Source organism: Nerophis ophidion, linkage group LG01 (assembly GCF_033978795.1).
Source record: "Nerophis ophidion isolate RoL-2023_Sa linkage group LG01, RoL_Noph_v1.0, whole genome shotgun sequence".
Taxonomy (NCBI): Eukaryota; Metazoa; Chordata; class Actinopteri; order Syngnathiformes; family Syngnathidae; genus Nerophis; species Nerophis ophidion.
The window spans coordinates 62,444,526-62,463,283 of NC_084611.1; the positions used below are offsets into that span (position 1 = coordinate 62,444,526).

An 18,758-nucleotide genomic window follows, 5' to 3' on the forward strand; every position below is an offset into this window, starting at 1 on the left:
ACATGGTGCAATGAATAATGGTGTTCTGATACAACTTTTTCACTTTAAATATGTTACTGGTATTGGAGCCCTGAGTATTGTCCATCAGTGATATTGTTCTGAAACAAAAACATTACAAATCATACATATGTTTTATTATTTTGTAGTGCGGAATTTTGTAAAAGGTTTGATCAAGTAACATTTTTCAAAGAACAATGGTAGATATGAAAACACTGACCTATTCATAATTTCCTGTCTGAAATGTACTTGTGCTGTATTCAAGTTGTATAGGTAAATGGTTTTTGGTGACACCTTGTGGCCACAATAATTCATTCAGTTCAGCTAATGATGCAGTAAGTCGAAAGAATTAAACATGTTTGTTACTGGATACTTAAATACTTTATTAGCCTTCTGCCTATTTGTATGTTTAATTAATATGCAACTGTAATTATTTGATACTTGTTTTTAAGTGACAAATGTGCAGTTTTAGATTACAATATTCTTCAATTAAGGACTGTGAATGTCTAGCATGTGTGCTTTTGTGTGCTTAGCTGTTGTGTAGCAAGTAGTCTATAGTCTATCATAAATTAACTTTTTATAAATGACTTAACTAAAGTACAAGAAAAGACCATGTGTGCTTATTGGTAGACATTTTAATGTAAAGTGGCTCTCAATTAAACAAGCTGCAGGACTGCTTGTATCATTTTACTTGCGAGCCGATATACTGTAATCTGATTGGTTTTTTTGCTTATATCAGACCTATATATATCTGTTCGGATAACCCCTACAAATGAACACATTTTACTTTCACTACGATGCCACAGGATGCATTTCACAAATAAACAGTTTGTGAACAATACAATAATTTCCGTAAGGAAGGGGATTAATATGGCCCCTTTTGTCACGTTTTACCTGACACATAAAACGTGACAAATTTGGGGTGTGGACTATCCACTTCAGCCGCCAGATGGCAGAAGAAAGTTTGATATCTTAAAATGTGTTTTGTGGAAATGTAAACTTCGACCACAGCATCCGATACTATGCAGCGTGGCGCTTTCGATCATTTTCAGCAGACTGATTTGAAAAATGATTAATTCTTCTACTCACATTAGATACATCCAAGAATGAGGCCATATGAATCCCTTTCCTACTGTGTGGCAATGTCCATTATAGCAAAAGTTTCATATGTATTTTAATTTAAACAAAACTGTCATTAAGAAATCACGAAAAATAATCAGGCTGAATAACTTGTTCAAGTGTCAACTTTTAAGACAGGTTAGTCTTTTGAATAAATTCACAAATAAGAATATAGTTAAATAATGCTAATAACACGATTTTTAAAGCTGCACATTTCTATGTGACACAAACATTTGTATAAGAACAAAGTAAAGTGAAAAATATTAAAGCATGGTCTTATAAAAACAGTGTCTTTTTACAATTGAGGTATATAAACGCTGCATTTGACTCAGCGTGATTCTTCCAAATGTGTGTTGCCAGATCAAACGTATTGAAAGACTTTTCCCTTTTTTCCTTTTAGTGTGGTTTATTCTCCCTCTTAGTCTTCTAATTATGTTCATTTTCATTCATGTTCAGGGGGCAAAAGTGCGCAAGAAATGATTCCAATGAATGACATGGGACCAGGCAAGTATTAACACAACACATTCCAGTAATTTAATACTTTTCAAAGATTATACTGACAAGGGTTTATAAGATCATATTGTTCCATTAATAAAAGCTTGCTCAGACCACCGCTTTGAATGTGCTCCTCTCATTAGATGCCTACACCACACTGGACCAGAGAGGAAGGAACGCCCTGGATAACACCATTGAGCCTGATAATAAAGTTGCAGTGCAGGTACCACTCACTCACTTTTTAAATATGTATTTTTGTCAGAATGGTTTTCTCTTCCAAGAATTACAACAATTGAACAATTAATTTAAAAGTGATTGCAAAAAAGGTGCTCTTGAAATGACATGGTGTCTTACATTTGCATTGCTATTGCTCAACCTGAAGGTGTTCATTCATTCTTTTAAAAGGCTAAACCAACATTTCTTACCTATGTTACCCGTTTTGTGTATTTGGGATTCCCATAAATCTTGGAAAAATTTATATCAAACCAAGGAGGGTTGGCAGAGATATATATGAAGCAATCTTGCCTTCTTCCAAACTTGCTTCAAAGAGGTGTTTGGAATTTGAGACTATTTTTCCGTCAGTGGATGCGTCCTTAGAAGACCTTTGCCCAAGTCTGCCATTGTTATACAACTGTGTTCTAAAGTTGTAGTCAGTAACGTCCTTTTTTTCTTCCTTTTGTTGCGGCTCATACATGCCAATCAATGCAAGCTTAAATCATTCGCTATTTCCATTTTTAGTAAGTAGCATATAGTTCTAACTCCTATCTATTAGTAGACTTGATATGGAAGCTTTACAAACTGCAACAGAGATTCAGTCATCTGGGGATTGTCCTGGATGATGACTTAAACATGTAAATAAGACCGCCCACAAAATAGCACATTCTGAAGAGACTTAACTGTCTCCTAAAGTTATTAAAAATTGAACTATTTGGTGCATTTTCTAACAACTAAAATTATGTACAAAGCAAACTATAACCTGCTACAGGTAATTTACATCAATTCTTCTCAACAAAAAAAGGAGTAATATAACCTTAGAGGAAAATCTAATTTAAAACATTTGTATGCGCGTACTACACTTAAAACCTTTGGCATATCCATATGTGGAATTAAAATATGGAATGGATTAAACAAATAAATCAAACAAAGCACTAATATGATTCAGTTTAAGAGACTGTTCAAACTGCAAGTGTTCACAAAGTACAAAATATGACAATTTAGATGAACATCTTGAACCTTGTTTTTTTTTTTGTTTTTTTTCTCAGAGGATTTATGTATTTGATATTTGTTTACTTATGGTATATTTATTTATTATTTATTTATTCACTGTTGTGTTACAGAGAACAAGGAAATGGGATAAAATTGATATGATATGAAATGGGGTAGGATTAAAAAAAGCTTTGCTTCTTCCTACTCCTTTTCGAACGTGCTGTAATGAAACAACTGTAAATATGTAATGCATTACATAGTATCATATGCATATTCGAAACAAACTGAAACTGAACTGAACAGTCAGAAAGCGGCTTGAAGATAAAAGAATCTGTGCAAGGTTTTGACCAAAGCGCTGTGTTTTAAATGTAGAAAAACAATCTTAATATGACCCGTTTAGGTCACTTTTACACAATGGCACCTTGTTTTTTATGTTATTTTATTATGAACCTTTTCCAAAATAATCTTAGGTTTACTATGCCATTTTTAGTACTGAAAGGGTAACTGAATTATTTTGGGGGGAGTTTTTCCTATTACTGGAGTGGTATTTCACAAACCTGCTGTGCTAAAATACATGTCTAAGTTTAAACCTTTCCTAAATTCTATAAAAGCTGTCCGGTCAAGACCACTTAAAGTTGAAGAGGATGCCTTCGTGACGGAAAATATCTTCAAAGACCTTTGACTATCACACTGTGGACTCTTGACATTTTAGCTAAAAAAAATTAACTATTTGCAGCCATGAATTAAGTAAGTACTGTGTTGCAATTCTGGCTGTGATACTGTGTTGCACAAATGAAATGCTGCGAGATAGGTTCAGACCAACCGATGAGCTTCGAGATTTGTGCTGGATTCACAGGGCAGTACCTTTGTTAGCAGCAGTGAACGTTACTGCACTCACACACACCCACGCAAAACCTGTTGTTGCACGTCTTCCTGCAGCTCTTTGTTTTTATAGGTACCTTGCACATTCCTTACAGCTCTTGCTCAACCTGCTATGTGAATTAAAACCAAACTAACATCTTTGAAAAGTCACCTTATGTTGTGCCCTAACCTGCCGCCGCTCAAAACTGAAACTTTTTTCCAGTTTCCATGTTGGTCCTTTTATTTGGTACAAAACCCTAAACCAGTGAAGTTGGCACATTGTGTAAATCGTAAATAAAAACTGAATACAATGATTTGCAAATCCTTTTCAACTTATATTCAATTGTGTACACTGCAAAGACAAGATACTTAACGTTCACACTGGAAAACTTAATTTTTTACAAACATTAGCTCATTTGGAATTTGAAGCCTGCAACAAGTATTAAAAAAGCTGGCACAAGTGGCAAAAAAACTGAGAAAGTGGAGGTTTGCTCATCAAACAATTATTTGTAATATCCCACAAGTGAACAAGCTAATTTGATTGGGTATAAAAGCAGCTTCCATAAAATGCTCAGTCATTCACAAATAAGAATGGTGCGAGGGTCACCACTTTATAAACAAATGTGTGAGCAAATTGTCCAACAGATTAAGAACAACATTTCTCAACAAGCTATTGAAAGGAATTTAGGGATTTTACAAACTACGGTCCCTAACATCATCAAAAGGTTCCAAGAATCTGGAGAAATCCCTACACATAACATTGAATGCCCATGATCTTTGGTCCCTCGGGCAGTACTGCATCAAAAACCGACATCAGTGTGTAAAGGACATCACCACATGGGCTAAGAAACATTTCAGAAAACCACAGTCAGTAACTAGAGTTTGTCGGTATATCTGTAAATGCATGTTATACTTCTACTATGCAGGCGAAAGCCATTTATCAACAACACCCAGAAACGCCGTGGGCTTCGCTGAGCCTGAACTCATCTAAGATGGACTGATTCAAAGTGTTCTGTGGTCTGACGAGTCCACATTTCAAATTGTTTTTGGAAATTGTAGACGTCATGTCCTCTGGACCAAAGAGGAAAAGAACCATCTGGATTGTTATAGGCGCAAAGTTCAAAAGCCAGTATCTGTGTTGGTATGGGGGTGTATTAGTGCCCAAGGCATGGGTAACTTACACATCTGTGAAGGCACCATTAATGTTGAAAGGTATATACAGGTTTTGGTGCAACATATGTTGCCATCCAAGCAACGTCTTTTTCATGGACGTCCTTGCTTATTTCACGTGTTACAAAAGCGTGACTTCGTAGTAAAAGAGTGCGGGTACTCGACTGGCCTGCCTGTAGTCCAGACCTGTCTCCCATTGAAAGTGTGTGGCGCATTATGAAACGTAAAATACGATAACGGAGACCCTTGACTATTGAACAACTTGATTTGTACATCAAGCAAGAAAGGGAAATAATTCTACCTGAATAGTTTCAAAAACGGGTCACCTCAGTTCCCAAACGTTTACTTAGTGTTATTAAAAGGAAAGACCATGTAACATGTGCCCCTGTGCCAACTTTTTTGCAATGTGTTTCTGCATTTAATTCCAAGTTAATGGTTATTTGCAAAAAAATTAAGTTTCTCAGTTCGAACATTAAATATCTTGTTTTTGCAGTATATTCAATTAATATAAGTTGAAAAGGATTTGCAAATCATTTTATTCTGTTTTTATTTACGATTTACACGAAGTGCCAACTTCCCTGGTTTTGGGTTTTGTATTTTCTGCTAATACTTTTTCTTTTTCATACATTACACTTCTTCTGTTTGTCTCCATTCCAGGGAGGGAAGTTTGGGGAAAGACAGGCCTCTTTGCCTCTAATGGATTCTTATGATGGTTAGACCACACCCACTGTGTAACTGCATGAATGTGCATGGTATGTGTGTCACACGGGCAACTTCGCTCAACTCACTGCATGGTCTTACTATCATTTTTTCATGTTGTGTTGCCAGTGAGCTTTTGTTGTACTGTGATTGTATGCCTGTGAATATTCTCATCCATCCAGGGCATTGAATCAATGGTTTTGCCTCTCATCCGAGCAGGCTTGATCAGTTCATGTTCAAAGACTATATAGGACCGCCTTCCGCCTGATTGTAGCTGAGATAGGCTCCAGCACCCCCCTCCACCCTGAAAGGGATAAGCAGTATAACATGGATGGAAGGATGGATAGATAGGACCGCTGTAGTCTAAGTGGATGATGCAGAATCTATGGTGCATTGTATGTCAATGCTGTCTTTTAATCCCTTTGTATGAGATCGAATAATTTACGGCTGTCTTGTTGGTGGCTGGTAGAGATCTCACTTTTTATATCCAAACAACGATCGTTTTGCACCTCAAAATAGCAAATATAATTTTGTTGTGATAAATACTTTGGGTTCTGCACCGTTTTCTCAGAGTAGAGCTGTCCTATCGAGTCTTTGAACATTAACTGATTCGGCCTGTTCGGATGAGAGGCAAAACATCCTCTCAGACAACTTAAACAGTCCAGTTACAATTGATTCAGTGCCTTAAGAATACTGTAGTTGGTGTGTTTTTTTATCTGCTGTAGCTGCAACTGTGTACTGCAGTGGTCATCAACCTTTTTGAGCCTAACATTACTCGTCTCGCCCATGAACCCATGATAGTAAGACCTTTGGGATCAGCCGTTAAAGTCCCAAAGGTCAACATCGAGAATTGGTTGCATAAAGTTAGTTTGGACAAGTGTGAATGCCAGTGATGGGTCAAATGATGCTGTGATCATGAAAAATAAGTAATTGGGGTTTCAAAATAAATTTGACTTTGAGTATTATGGTGATCTAAATATTTGTAACGATTCGTAATCGACTAAAAGAATATATTTATTTTTATTTTTTATCGATTTGTCCTGTCCAGCCGCTCAGGAAAATCATATTGTTGATGTAGATGCCCACTGTACAGATTTCCTTTAGAAAGTAGAAGTGTTGGATACTTCTCTTGTTGCCTTATTTTTATTTGACTTTATCAAATGTTTGGGAAGCTTTTTATCAAACAAAATAAGTTTTCTTTTAAGTAATAAAGAAATATATCAAGCTGTTTATTTTATGGAGGAATGTAGTTAATCATAGAACCGACATCCAATTTTACTAAAAAAGTATATATTTTGAATTGAGAATCATTTTGAATAAATTCTGAATTAAATCGTTACCCCTAAGAATTGAATTGTGTGGTGCCCAAAGATTCACAGCCCTAATAAGGAATGATACTGATACTTAAAACCTCTGTGTGTTACTTAAAAAACATATCAGCGATAGTTATTTTGTCTTTTGACTGCAAAGTGCCATGCTATGTATATTGGGAAGCTTTTTTGGGTCCCTAGTAACAGCTTGTACTTTAAAAAGTTTTAGGAGTGGCATGCCGCGGTTGACTCCGATTTTCGTCGCCATCACCAATCTAAATGAAACTAAGAAAAAGGAAAATTAATTTTGATCTTACAGTGCCAACTAATGTATAATATTTTATTTTCCTTGGCATTATTCGGCTTTGGAGTTGCTCATTTCATGTTATTTTCTGCAAGAAAGACTATATATTTGCTATCAATTTTATTTGCAGGTCAAATGTAGTGACTTTTTTAATACAGCAGATGCCGCCATGATGAAACACAAACACAATATCTGTGCAGTGCACTTATTCATTCGTCACGCACTTCATTTACCCATCGAAATCCGGACCACTGTACCTGACTCTCTAAAGATGGGTCTTGTACCGCTTGCAAGTGAACTCTTGTGCGCCTTATGCACCAAAACAGTGGATAAATGAGTGAAATCAGGCAAAAGCTAATAAAAAGCTGAGTAAAAATCACAAATTCAAGATCAATGTCAACCCTAAATTTAAATAGAGTAGCTAAACCAGAGGTCAAGAAACATTTTTTTTTTTTTTTTATCTCTCCTGTCCAGCCTTTAGGCGGATCCTATTGTTGATGTCACTTCAGCCTTCCTCAGTCGCTGTGATGTGCCTAAAAACAGCTGGCCGTGTTTTGTTTTCCCACATCTCCTTACCCTATACAAACAATTTTTCCGCACACAACAATATTTTACTTATAATGTTTCTAAATTTGTTTTCACTTAAATGAAATACTTTATCCCTTTTGTTTCTTTTATTACTTTGGAATATTCACCTCATAGCGATCATATCAACATCCATGTGATGCTACTGACACCCAGTCAGCAAACAGTACTATATCCCGTCAATCTGTTTATTCTCTTAAAAAGACGCCACCACCATACATCTAATGTCTACTTGACTATGGGAAAAATCAATTAAATCAGATCCGAATATCAAAATCCTTAGTCGAAGACAGCCCTAATGTTAAGAAATACTTATTAACTTTCTTCTGTCGCTTCGTTTTGTGGTCGCACAGCCAGTCAGACCTACAATTGGGCAAACACTGGCAGCGCCCCAAACGTCTCATAACAATGAATAGTAGTTTTGTTCTATTTAAAACAAATATTTATTTTTTAGCAACTTAATTTGTGCGCTCAAAGATACATCAACATTTTTATTCAATATTGATTGTTTTAGAAGTCCTCTTGTCCATTCTCAGGCAATGGGCTATTCCATGTGACTGCACATGGCAGACTTGATTCAGGAAGACGTTCCAAAATACGTTAACGTGGTTTAGATAAGTTTCCCCAAACAGTTTTTATTACCTGCTCAGTGGCCTAGTGGTTAGAGTCTCCGACACCCAATTTAGGTGCTATACAACAGCACCAGTCAGTCAGCAACAACGTTGCAGAGATGAAGTAGTGTGAGACACTGTTCATCACAAATATGTGAGTATTGAAGCACTCAAAATGGTAAAGTATTGCAACCAGTGGTCTTGTAAGATGTTGTGCGGGCACGGCCGGCAGAAACCTGAGAGGCACGTTACGTCTCTCATTCCAACACGCCCGTCGTCATTAGGTCTCTTTCTCCCACCAGTCACTCACTTCCGGCTTTCACAATAATAGTTGTACACGTTCCATTCGGTCCAACTGTGCTAACAAAAATGGTCCCCCGAAAAATGGCTTATACTTCATTAATTGCTGATTAATGTTCCTATCAATTACTGTAAAATTGTTGGAATCATTCATATTAATTGGCCAGCTTTTATGATAGTTTTGAACAACAAATGGTAAATTACCATATTGTCCTTGTTGTGTGAGGGTAGGTTTGCCTTGAGCCCTAAATGACTAAGTGGGGCTTTAAGGCCCTTTTTACAGTGCACACCAAATCAGATGTTTTTGCCTTTGAATGACACATTACGATTCTTTTTGTCAGTCTAAACCAGACTGTGCAAAATACAGCCTGCGGGCCACATGAGGCCCATTAAGATTTTCAATCCGGCCCGCTGGACATTCTACATATTTTTTTTTTAGACTTAACTTTAAAACTGATGTGCAGTGCTGTTTTTAAATCACTGTAAGTGTTGAACTGTAGAAAGTATTTCAATGGTTGATATCTGCACTTTTGAGTGTTATACGAGTTATTACGGTTATCTTCGTCACAGCACCTCTGATGAGAAACAAGCCAGAGTGGGTGGGGTGTGTTTTCAGAGCAGCCAGCCCAAAACGCGTTTGTCAGAAATAGATACATAAGCAGATTTTTACAACAAATTCCTGCAAAAAAGTGATGATATATCATATTGTTGGTGTTTATTACACGTTGCATTCATATTTCGCTCTTTTTTACATTTGTGTTGTGTTTTGCTTGATTGTAAAATATGTCTATCGAGCAGCTGGTCTAAAAAGTAAAAGAGGAGCGGCGTTTATATGTTGTTAATAGTCATTATGTTATTGTTCATAGTTAATATTGTAAATCCCACTGTCTTTATTTTAATTTACATTTAGGGTGTTCCATTCAGTAAAAAACTGTAAAATTTGATTCCGTTTTTTTAGGTGGTCTGTCATAACATTTTTAGAACTCTTATCGGACATTGTGACTTTTGTTTGTGGTGTTCCTGGAAAAAAAGGGGCCCAAACACACATTCTTTACAGCAGATTTTTACAGCTAAATGTGTACATATAATTGATACAAACATACATACCCTTTGGCCACGAGGACATTTTTTTTTCTCAATGTGGCCCCCGAGTCAATAATTTGCCCAATTCTGGTCTATACGCTGCAAAGTGTTTGAAATCTGATCTTTTCGCATTTTTCACAACACAATGCAACTTTTTTTTTTTTGTATCTTTTATTTATAAATTTCAACATTTACAAACAACAGACAAGAAACGATAATCAAGATATGTACTAAAACAGTACAAAATAGTACAACAGCAGTACAAAATAAAACAGAACAGCGCCAGGGGGTTGTAAATTCAAAGTAACTCAAATAGAATACAAAAAAAATTAAATATATATATATATATATATATATATATATAATGAACAAAGTGCAAAGCCATAGGCTCACTCAATTTCAGTAAATAACTTGAATTTGGAACACAGCATCATTGTTTTCACAGGTTTTTTGTTGTTAGAGGTAGAGAGTGTTTTAATGTAGAGTTCTAAATCTTTTTAAAAGGCACAAAAGACCGGTCGGGTATTGAGAAACTTGCATATATGAATATCAAACTTAGCCAATAGAATAATGAGGTTGCAAAGGTAAAATTCCTTTTCATATTTTTGTTCATACAGTGTAAAACCAAATATCACATATTTTAAACAAAGCACAAATTTGTCATGCATATTGTCCAGGATAAAGCGACAGATGCCCTGCTATAATGATCAAGTGCTTTCACAGGTCCAAAACAGGTGGTAAACAGTCTTGGATGCATGTTACATAAGGGGCAGGTAACATCAATGTCCTTCTTGTAAACCATCACAGTCTTTACAGGGTAATAACAATGAATGATTTTAAAATATATCTCTTTGACTTTCTTGGTCAGTAAATACCTGTTAGGAAGGGACCACGTTTTGACCCAGCAGATGTCATTCACAACATTATTCCAGAGCGCAACTACATAGGAGACAGACACACAATCATTTTGGAATAAGCTGCAGATTTTTCTGTTACTTTTCTGATCAATCAATCAATCAATCAATCAATCAATGTTTACTTATATAGCCCTAAATCACTAGTGTCTCAAAGGGCTGCACAAACCACCACGACATCCTCGGTAGGCCCACATAAGGGCAAGGAAAACTCACACCCAGTGGGACATCGGTGACAATAATGACCCAGTGGGACGTCGGTGACAATGATGACTATGAGAACCTTAGAGAGGAGGAAAGCAATGGATGTCGAGCGGGTCTAACATGGTACTGATCAAAGTAAAGTTTCCCCACATGAGTGTCAAGTGGATCATTCACAATTTTTACAACAGAAAGAGGAGATGGGTAAGCCCTGTATAACATAACAACACCTGTTGGAATGGCATAAAAAACAATGGCATCAAATTATTTGGGAGTCATAGGGACGGTAAAATGGTTGTGAAATTCTTGGTATTTAAAAAAATTGACCTTCCTTATTGAAAAGCTGACTCACTAAAATAATATTATTGTTGAACCAATTGTTGAACCAATTGTTGAACCAATTGTTGAGGAAAAGAGATTTCCTTTTGTAACATATGTCTTTATTGTTCCAAATGAAATATTTCTTAGGTGAGAAATTGTGCTTATATATAAGAGACCATGCCAGAAGGGCTTGTTTGTGGACGTTTGAAAGAACAGGAATCCTGTCAATGTTGTAGTTACACAATAGCAAACAATTTAGGCCCCCAAGGTTGGAAAATACATGATGAGGAATGAAGTTCCAAATTGAGGTAGCGTCTTTCAAATAGTGTCTTATCCAATTAATCTTAAAGGTGTTGTCTAGTGCAGTGGTTCTCAACCTTTTTTCAGTGATGTACCCCCTGTAATCATCAACTTAAAGTGCCCTCTTTGGGGATTGTAATAGAGATTCATCTGGATTCATGAACTTAATTCTAAACATTTCTTCACAAAAAAATAAATCTTTAACATCAATATTTATGGAACATGTCTACAAAAAATCTAGCTGGCAACACTGAATTTTGCATTGTTGCATTTTTTTCACAGTTTATGAACTTTCATTCATATTTTGTTGAAGTTGCACCCCTGATGGGTGCTGGTTGGCGCCTTGCATGGCAGCTCCCTCCATCAGTGTGTGAATGTGTGTGTGAATGGGTAAATGTGGAAGTAGTGTCAAAGCGCTTTGAGTACCTTGAAGGTAGAAAAGCGCTATACAAGTACAACCCATTTATTATTTATAAGTATTATTCAATAAATATATTTATAAAGGATTTTTTAATTATTGCTATTTTTAGAATATTAAAAAAAAAATCTCACATACCCCTTGGCATACCTTCAAGTACCCCTAGGGGTACGCGTACGCCCATTTGAGAACCACTGGTTTAGTGTAGTGAAATCAAGAAAGTTTAGACCACCCCGATTGTAATTGTTCATTATAACAGATTTACACAATGCGTCAGCTTTGGGCGAGCTACGTCACTCGTGTGCGCCGGAAAAGGCGCAATCGCCAATGGAAGTGAATATTTCATCACAACATCTAGTTTCAGTCAACAAAGTCTATTTAAGACGACCGCATTTTTGGTGCATCACTTGTCAATAATGCACAAATAATAGGCTATATGTAATATATGAATATGAATTTTGATTCTGAAGAAATAGATTATTGAAAGACCAGAATTAACACTGGCACATTTGCTTACATGCGAGTTGAAAAATAAAGCTCACGTAGATCCACACTGATGTCTGTTTCTCCTCTACTTAACAGTCATTAAAAGATTAAATCCTCCCAAACATATTACATTATATATAGTACAGGCCAACAGTTTGGACACACTTTCTCATTCAATGCATTTTCTTTATTTTCATGACTATTTACATTATAGATTGTCACTGAAGGCATCAAAGCTATGAATGAACACGTGGAGTTGTATACTTAACAAAAAAAGGGGAAATAACTGAAAACATGTTTTATATTCTACTTTCTTCAAAGTAGCCACTAGGGGTGTGGGGAAAAATCAATTCGAATACGAATCGAATCAAATACATTGTGCGATTCAGAATCGATTCTCATTTTTAAAAAAATCGATTTTTTAATTTATTTATTCATTTATTTTTTATCTAACCAACAAACCACTACACAGCAATACCATAACAATGCAATCCAATTCCCAAAAAAACGTGACCCAGCAACACTCAGAACTGCAATAAACAGAAGATTTGAGAGGAGACACAAACACGATACAGAACAAGCCAAAAGTAGTGAAACAAAAATTAATATTATCAACAACAGTATCAATATTAGTTATAATTTCAGCGTAGCAGTGATTAAAAATCCCTCATTGACATTATCTTTAGACATTTATAAAAATAAAAAAAAAGAACAATAGTGTCACAGTGGCTTACACTTGCATCGCATCTCATAAGCTTGACAACACACTGTGTCCAATATTTTCTCAAAGATAAAATAAGTCATATTTTTGGTTCGTTTAATAATTAAAACAAATTTACATTATTGCAATCAGTTGATAAAACATTGTCCTTTACAATTATAAAAGCTTTTTTAAAAAAAAATCTACTACTCTGCTTGCATGTCAGCAGACTGGGGTAGATCCTGCTGAAGTCCTATGCATTGAATGAATACAAAACTGTTTTGAATCGGAAAAATATAGTTTTTGAATCGAATCGAATTGAAAAAATCTATATATTATCGAATCGTGACTCCAAGAATCGATATTGAATTGAATCGCGGTACACCCAAAGATTCGCAGCCCTAGTAGCCACCCTTTGCTCTGATTACTTTTTCACACACTCTTGGTATTCTCTCGATGAGCTCTAAGAGGAAGTCACCTGATATGGTTTTCACTTCACAGGTGTCATAGTTTTGATGCATTCAGTGACAATCTACAAGGTAAATAAACATGAAAATAAAGAAAACAAATTGAAGGTGTGTCCAATCTTTTGGCCTGTACTTTACATCCATTCATACATAAAGCACATATTACTTAAATTTATTTTCTCATGAAAAAACACTTATTTTAAAGGTGTTGCAAATTATATTGTATTTTGTAGTAGTAGCAACTTCCTCCCGGTCAAATTTCCTTAGTTTTTACTTTATCGCACTGCGCATGCAAGTGACGTCGAGACCCCATTGGTACAGCATGCGTGTTTATACTGGAATCTGATAAAAATCACATTTTACTTGCAATGCAAATGTAGTCTAAATACGCCTCTGGGCACAGCACAAATCTGCTGCTCATTAGGAAGAGCAATGAACGCTGTCATGTTAACGATCTCAAAGTACCCACTGAGAATATAATTTGCTCTGCTGTCAAAATTGTATGCGTGAACGCCAACTCAAGTGCAAACCAAGTAGCTTATTTGTTTAGTTTTGCATTTTTTTGGACAAATTGGACACAGTTGTGTGTGCACCATTAACTCATCACAATTAATTGTGGCATTCCTTTTTTCATGCAGAAAAACTGATGGTGTGCATCACGAGACGACCGCTTCCTCTCACCCACTGCCCTTGCTGAACCAACCACGAGGGACCTGAACACTACAGATGGGACAAACCACCACCGTTTTACTTTCTCTACCTGTCTTTATGACATTCCTCCTTTTGCAGCTGACCAAGCCAATGAAACACCTTAAAAACTAGATAACTCATGTTGCTATGACAACAAGATTGTGACATTATGACCACTGCCCTCGGCCCCCCACACACTACACTAAGAATGTGTCAATCAGAGTTTTCAACACTACATATCGTCTCCTCATCTGGAAGACACTAATGGACCTGCCAGGTTTGAGCAGACACTTGGACATTTAATCCGGGTGGAATTGAACATGAATAATCTGGTCAGGGTTTGTGTAAATTCTCTTTTTAATGGGCGACTACTACAAAAAAAACCTTGTTCTTGTTTTTGCTTTCGTGTTGTATGACATGTGCCAAATGACAATGCTGCCACTACAACTGCCATGAGGCAATTCTCTCTTAATAACTTTAAAAACCTTGTTACTTTGCTTTTTGGACATCATTCGTCTGTAAAAATTAAATCTAATATAAATGTATCTATGTGCAGTGGTACCTTGGTTTTTGGCAGTGATCCGTTAAAACAACAACCAGAATAATGTCAATCAAATTAATATGCTCCAGACATGCAAAACTATCACCATATTTTATACAGAATAATTATAGTTTATGTACAAAACCGTGTGAAATGCATAAAAATTATGAACAAAATGTATTACTTTTACCTTTATTAAAGACGCTGAAGGTATCGCTATAATTCAGTAGTGTTCCTCACCTTGTTTATCAAAGTGCTGGCTCTCGCTACGTTCTTTGGCCCGGTGGTGGAAAATGACAGAGTCACCAAAGCCTGGAATCCTTCCTTCGGGTACTCAATTTCATAGGGAAATTGATTTGTTTATTAAGTGCAATGTTTGGCCACACGCTAACTGAGACAGTGTACAAAAATGTGTCGAAAAGTGGGGGTATACAAAAACCGAGGTGCCACTGTTACGGCTAAAATACGTGTATATGTATACTTACATTTGAAAGCCCATAATCTGTACTGTTATTATAAAAAAGCGGTCTGATTGGAGTGCCTTGCTTACTCAGGACAGCTATTACGGACATGTCACTAAACCTCGCCGTCATGTGGAATGCTTTGAGATTAATCTGTTTTTTAGGCAGGATTCTTGTCAAAACTCGCCTCCATAACAAAAAGGTCTTTTCCCCGCCCCCATATTCTTTCATTGTTTGTAGGGCGACAAGCTGTTGTGCAACATAAGATGTAAATACTTAATTGAAATGAGCATGAGGTCGTGTTGGTGTTCACTTTTTTTCACATCGACAGCCTGCTTTCCAACTTTTGCTTTCAATGATGGACTTAACCGAGCAGGGGATTGATTTGTTTTGTCTCAGGAGGCGCAGACATTTGCTTATCGAAATACGAGAAGAAATAAAGCACATTTAAACTATATATCAGAGAATATTTGTTAAATGAATGGCTTTATGTATTTTTTATATATTGATTTGGGCTTAATTTCTTTTTGGTGTTGGGTTTGAAGGGATATGCAATCAGTTTAGATGTTCTGCTATGTCAGATGTGTCTTAATTAAAAGTATCCTAACAAAACAACTTGCCTGCTAAAACAAAAACAGCGACAAACTACACTTAAGTCTGCCTTGGCTCTTAAAGTTGCACATTCTCATTTATGAATGAATTATGTAACTAGCAATACAGTTTACTAATAAAAAAGATAATGTTTTTTTTTTGTTTTTTTTCTCAGCTGTGCGGTGTATTATTTGTGGGGAAAATACATTCATTGTGTTTGATATTGACAGCACAGCGCAAGACATCCCCTCCCACGATTACGGTGTTAGGGTTAGGTGATGCTAGATGTTTGGGAATCGAACTGATATTGTTATGGGCTTTTGCCTTTAATTTGTTAATCATGATAAAAATTAAACAAGACAGACCATAGTCACAACAAATGTAGTTGTAAAAGAGTTTGGACTTAAAACGATTCAATCAAATTAATACGCCCCTTCAATTACACTGTTGTAATATATATATATATATATATATATATATATATATATATATATATATATAATTATATATATATATATATATATATGTATATACGTATATACACACACCCACACACTTGTATAAATATGTTTATACCCATGTTCTAAAAATGAAAGAATATTAACTAAAAAGCAAAAAAAAATGGACAGTTAATTCTGCAATGGAAAAAGTTCACTAAACAAAAAACTTAACTGAAACGTTGAAGAAAACAAAAAAATATATAGTCCCAACGCTGATACTCAACTTGTTATCGCTAGCACCGACACCTGTATCCATCTGCCCATTCACTCCATGGAGTTAAGATGGAATCCATGACAATATCAATGCTGATGAACGTCTTCGAGGCTATTTCGCGAAAAGTTTTGAATTTGGGAAATAATTCTCAGAAACAAACTGGAAAAAAAACAGGAAGCGCGATATTTTAATGGTAAGTAATGTATTTGCCAGCTAGCTTGCCATGTTACCTACATGATGTCAAATTGATGAATTGGGTATCACGATCTTAAACGTTTTAAAGTAATGATAAAGTCTCACCATCCAAATTTTAAAGCGAACCATTTTATGGGCAGCGCTACTTCGCTCACATTTGATTAAAAATCAAAACTAATCCACATTAAGACTGGGTTTAATTACTTGACTAGTTTGGATTATCTTTTCGCAGGAAAGTGTTGCTATATGTTTGGATGGTATTCAAGCTGTCATTAAAACGTTGGATTTGTCTTTATACCGGTGACTTTGGCAACTTAATCATGACGCAATCAACGCCGTTCTTGTCCACGTGTTCGCAATTGGGAAGTCCACGCCACTAAAAGCATTAGCTTCGAAACGCTGTAAACACGTGAACCGCTTTGCTGTGTGTTTTCCTTCCAAAGATTGCAGTGCGATGCCAAAGTAAAGATGCACTTATACAAGTTCGCGGCCTACGAGGTGAAGCTCTTCAAAGAGCTCCAGAGACAACAAAACAGTGCACAGTTCTGCGATGCACTTTTGCAAACTGAAGGTGAGGCCCAGAACAACAACAACAACAACAACAATTTTAATGAAGATGAAATGAGTCTGGTGTCTCTGCAGGTATCTCTGTCCCCGTCCATAGCTGTGTTCTGGCAGCACTCAGCCCTTATATGTTCCAGCAGTTATCAGCCACACCGTCTCCTCCTCCTGGGCAGAAGCGGCAACTCCTGCTTCAGGGTCTGAGCAGCCACACCCTTTTGAAGCTGGTGGCTCTACTTTACACCGGGGAAGTGCAGCTAAACGAATGGGATCGCAATGACGTTATGGCTGCAGCCAGGAGGTTTGGGATGATGCCCCTAATCCCAAAAATGGAGAACCGGGGTCAATGTTGCGTGTCTACAGATGCAGCCATGGAGAGGGCATCATGGAGGAAAACTCAAGATGCTCAAAAGCAGGCAAGAAAAAAAGATATGGGCTCGTCAGTAGAAATAAGGTGTGAGTGCAGAGAACCTCAAACCAAAGCTCCAACCCCAAAGCGTATTGCACTTCGATCCCAAAACATCCCACCGTACTTTGGGGAGGCTAGTCTCCCCCAACCTTCTGTCAGTCTAGCAAATCCCAAATTAAATCCACAAGCCTCCCAAACACCAACTCTGAGCGTGTCCAACATCGATGGAGCGACTGGTGCCGGCCGCAGTACGCATGTCCCGACTTGGATGAGCGCGTCCGATGGTGGATGTGACGAGATGTCTGCGAGCGGAGTACCGAAGATGTCGGAAGATGAGAACAGCAATTTGGCTTGGCGGAGGTACGCCACAGCCAATATAGCCAACAAGAACATGGAGAAAATGAAGCAGACAGATGCGTCTCAGATTTCCGTCAAGGTAAGGAATGAAACAACTTAAACACATAGAGCAGGGTGCTCCAAAGTGCTGTTTTTTTGTCATAAAAAAAAAAAAGTGCTTTGAGGCGGCACCTGCTGCTTGTTGAGAAGAGCATGCGTGTGTTAATGTCGGTCTCCCAAATAGTGTTGTCAGAAGTATCAATACTTTGATACCAATACACATGAATGTGCTTGTCTTATTTTTGATGTTCCGATCAAGGTTCTGATACCGATCATCCATGAGTGGGATTGTCCAATACCGATCACATTTATCAATTGTACATTTTTAAATGTATTCATGATAAATGTTGACAGTTAAACAATAGCAACACAATATTTAAACTACCATATTTTCTGACCAATGCACCGGATTATGAGGCGCACTGCTGATGAATGGTATATTTTTTATTTTTTTTCATGTAATAGGTGCACCGGATTATAGGGCACATTAAAAGAGTCATTATTTTTTTCTAAATGTAAAAACACTTCTTTGTGGTCTACATAACATGTAATGGTGGTTATTTGGTGAAAGTGTTGCATAAATTATGTTTTACAGATCATATTCAAGCTGCTTTCTGACAGTCACTTCCGGATATGTCGTTTTGTGGGCGGTC

At 36.7% G+C, this 18,758-nt stretch overlaps 2 protein-coding genes across 26 annotated transcripts in view; both read left to right on the top strand.

The window, feature by feature from the left end:
* The window catches only part of ctnnd1 (catenin (cadherin-associated protein), delta 1), a 105,460-nt gene extending 89,476 nt beyond the window's left edge, over nt 1–15,984 (top strand). For 23 of the 25 annotated variants that reach the window (XM_061908867.1, XM_061908706.1, XM_061908824.1 and 20 more), the window contains 4 exons: nt 1,573–1,620; nt 1,755–1,834; nt 5,506–5,560; nt 14,186–15,984. In XM_061908867.1, coding sequence (XP_061764851.1) covers nt 1,573–1,620; nt 1,755–1,834; nt 5,506–5,560; nt 14,186–14,244 — 242 coding nt within the window. In that variant the 3' untranslated portion in view covers nt 14,245–15,984. Of the gene's footprint in view, nt 1–1,572; nt 1,621–1,754; nt 1,835–5,505; nt 5,601–14,185 lie in introns of all 25 variants that reach the window. The other 2 variants (XM_061908732.1, XM_061908758.1) reach the window with 2 other exon arrangements.
* Nucleotides 15,985–16,373: 389 nt separating this feature from the next.
* Nucleotides 16,374–18,758, top strand: part of LOC133557968 (uncharacterized) — a 33,756-nt gene continuing 31,371 nt past the window's right edge. Inside the window, exons 1-2 of the mRNA XM_061908990.1 lie at nt 16,374–17,310; nt 17,382–18,145. Of these exons, the coding sequence (XP_061764974.1) occupies nt 17,208–17,310; nt 17,382–18,145 (867 nt within the window). The 5' untranslated portion in view covers nt 16,374–17,207. The remainder of the gene's footprint in view (nt 17,311–17,381; nt 18,146–18,758) is intronic.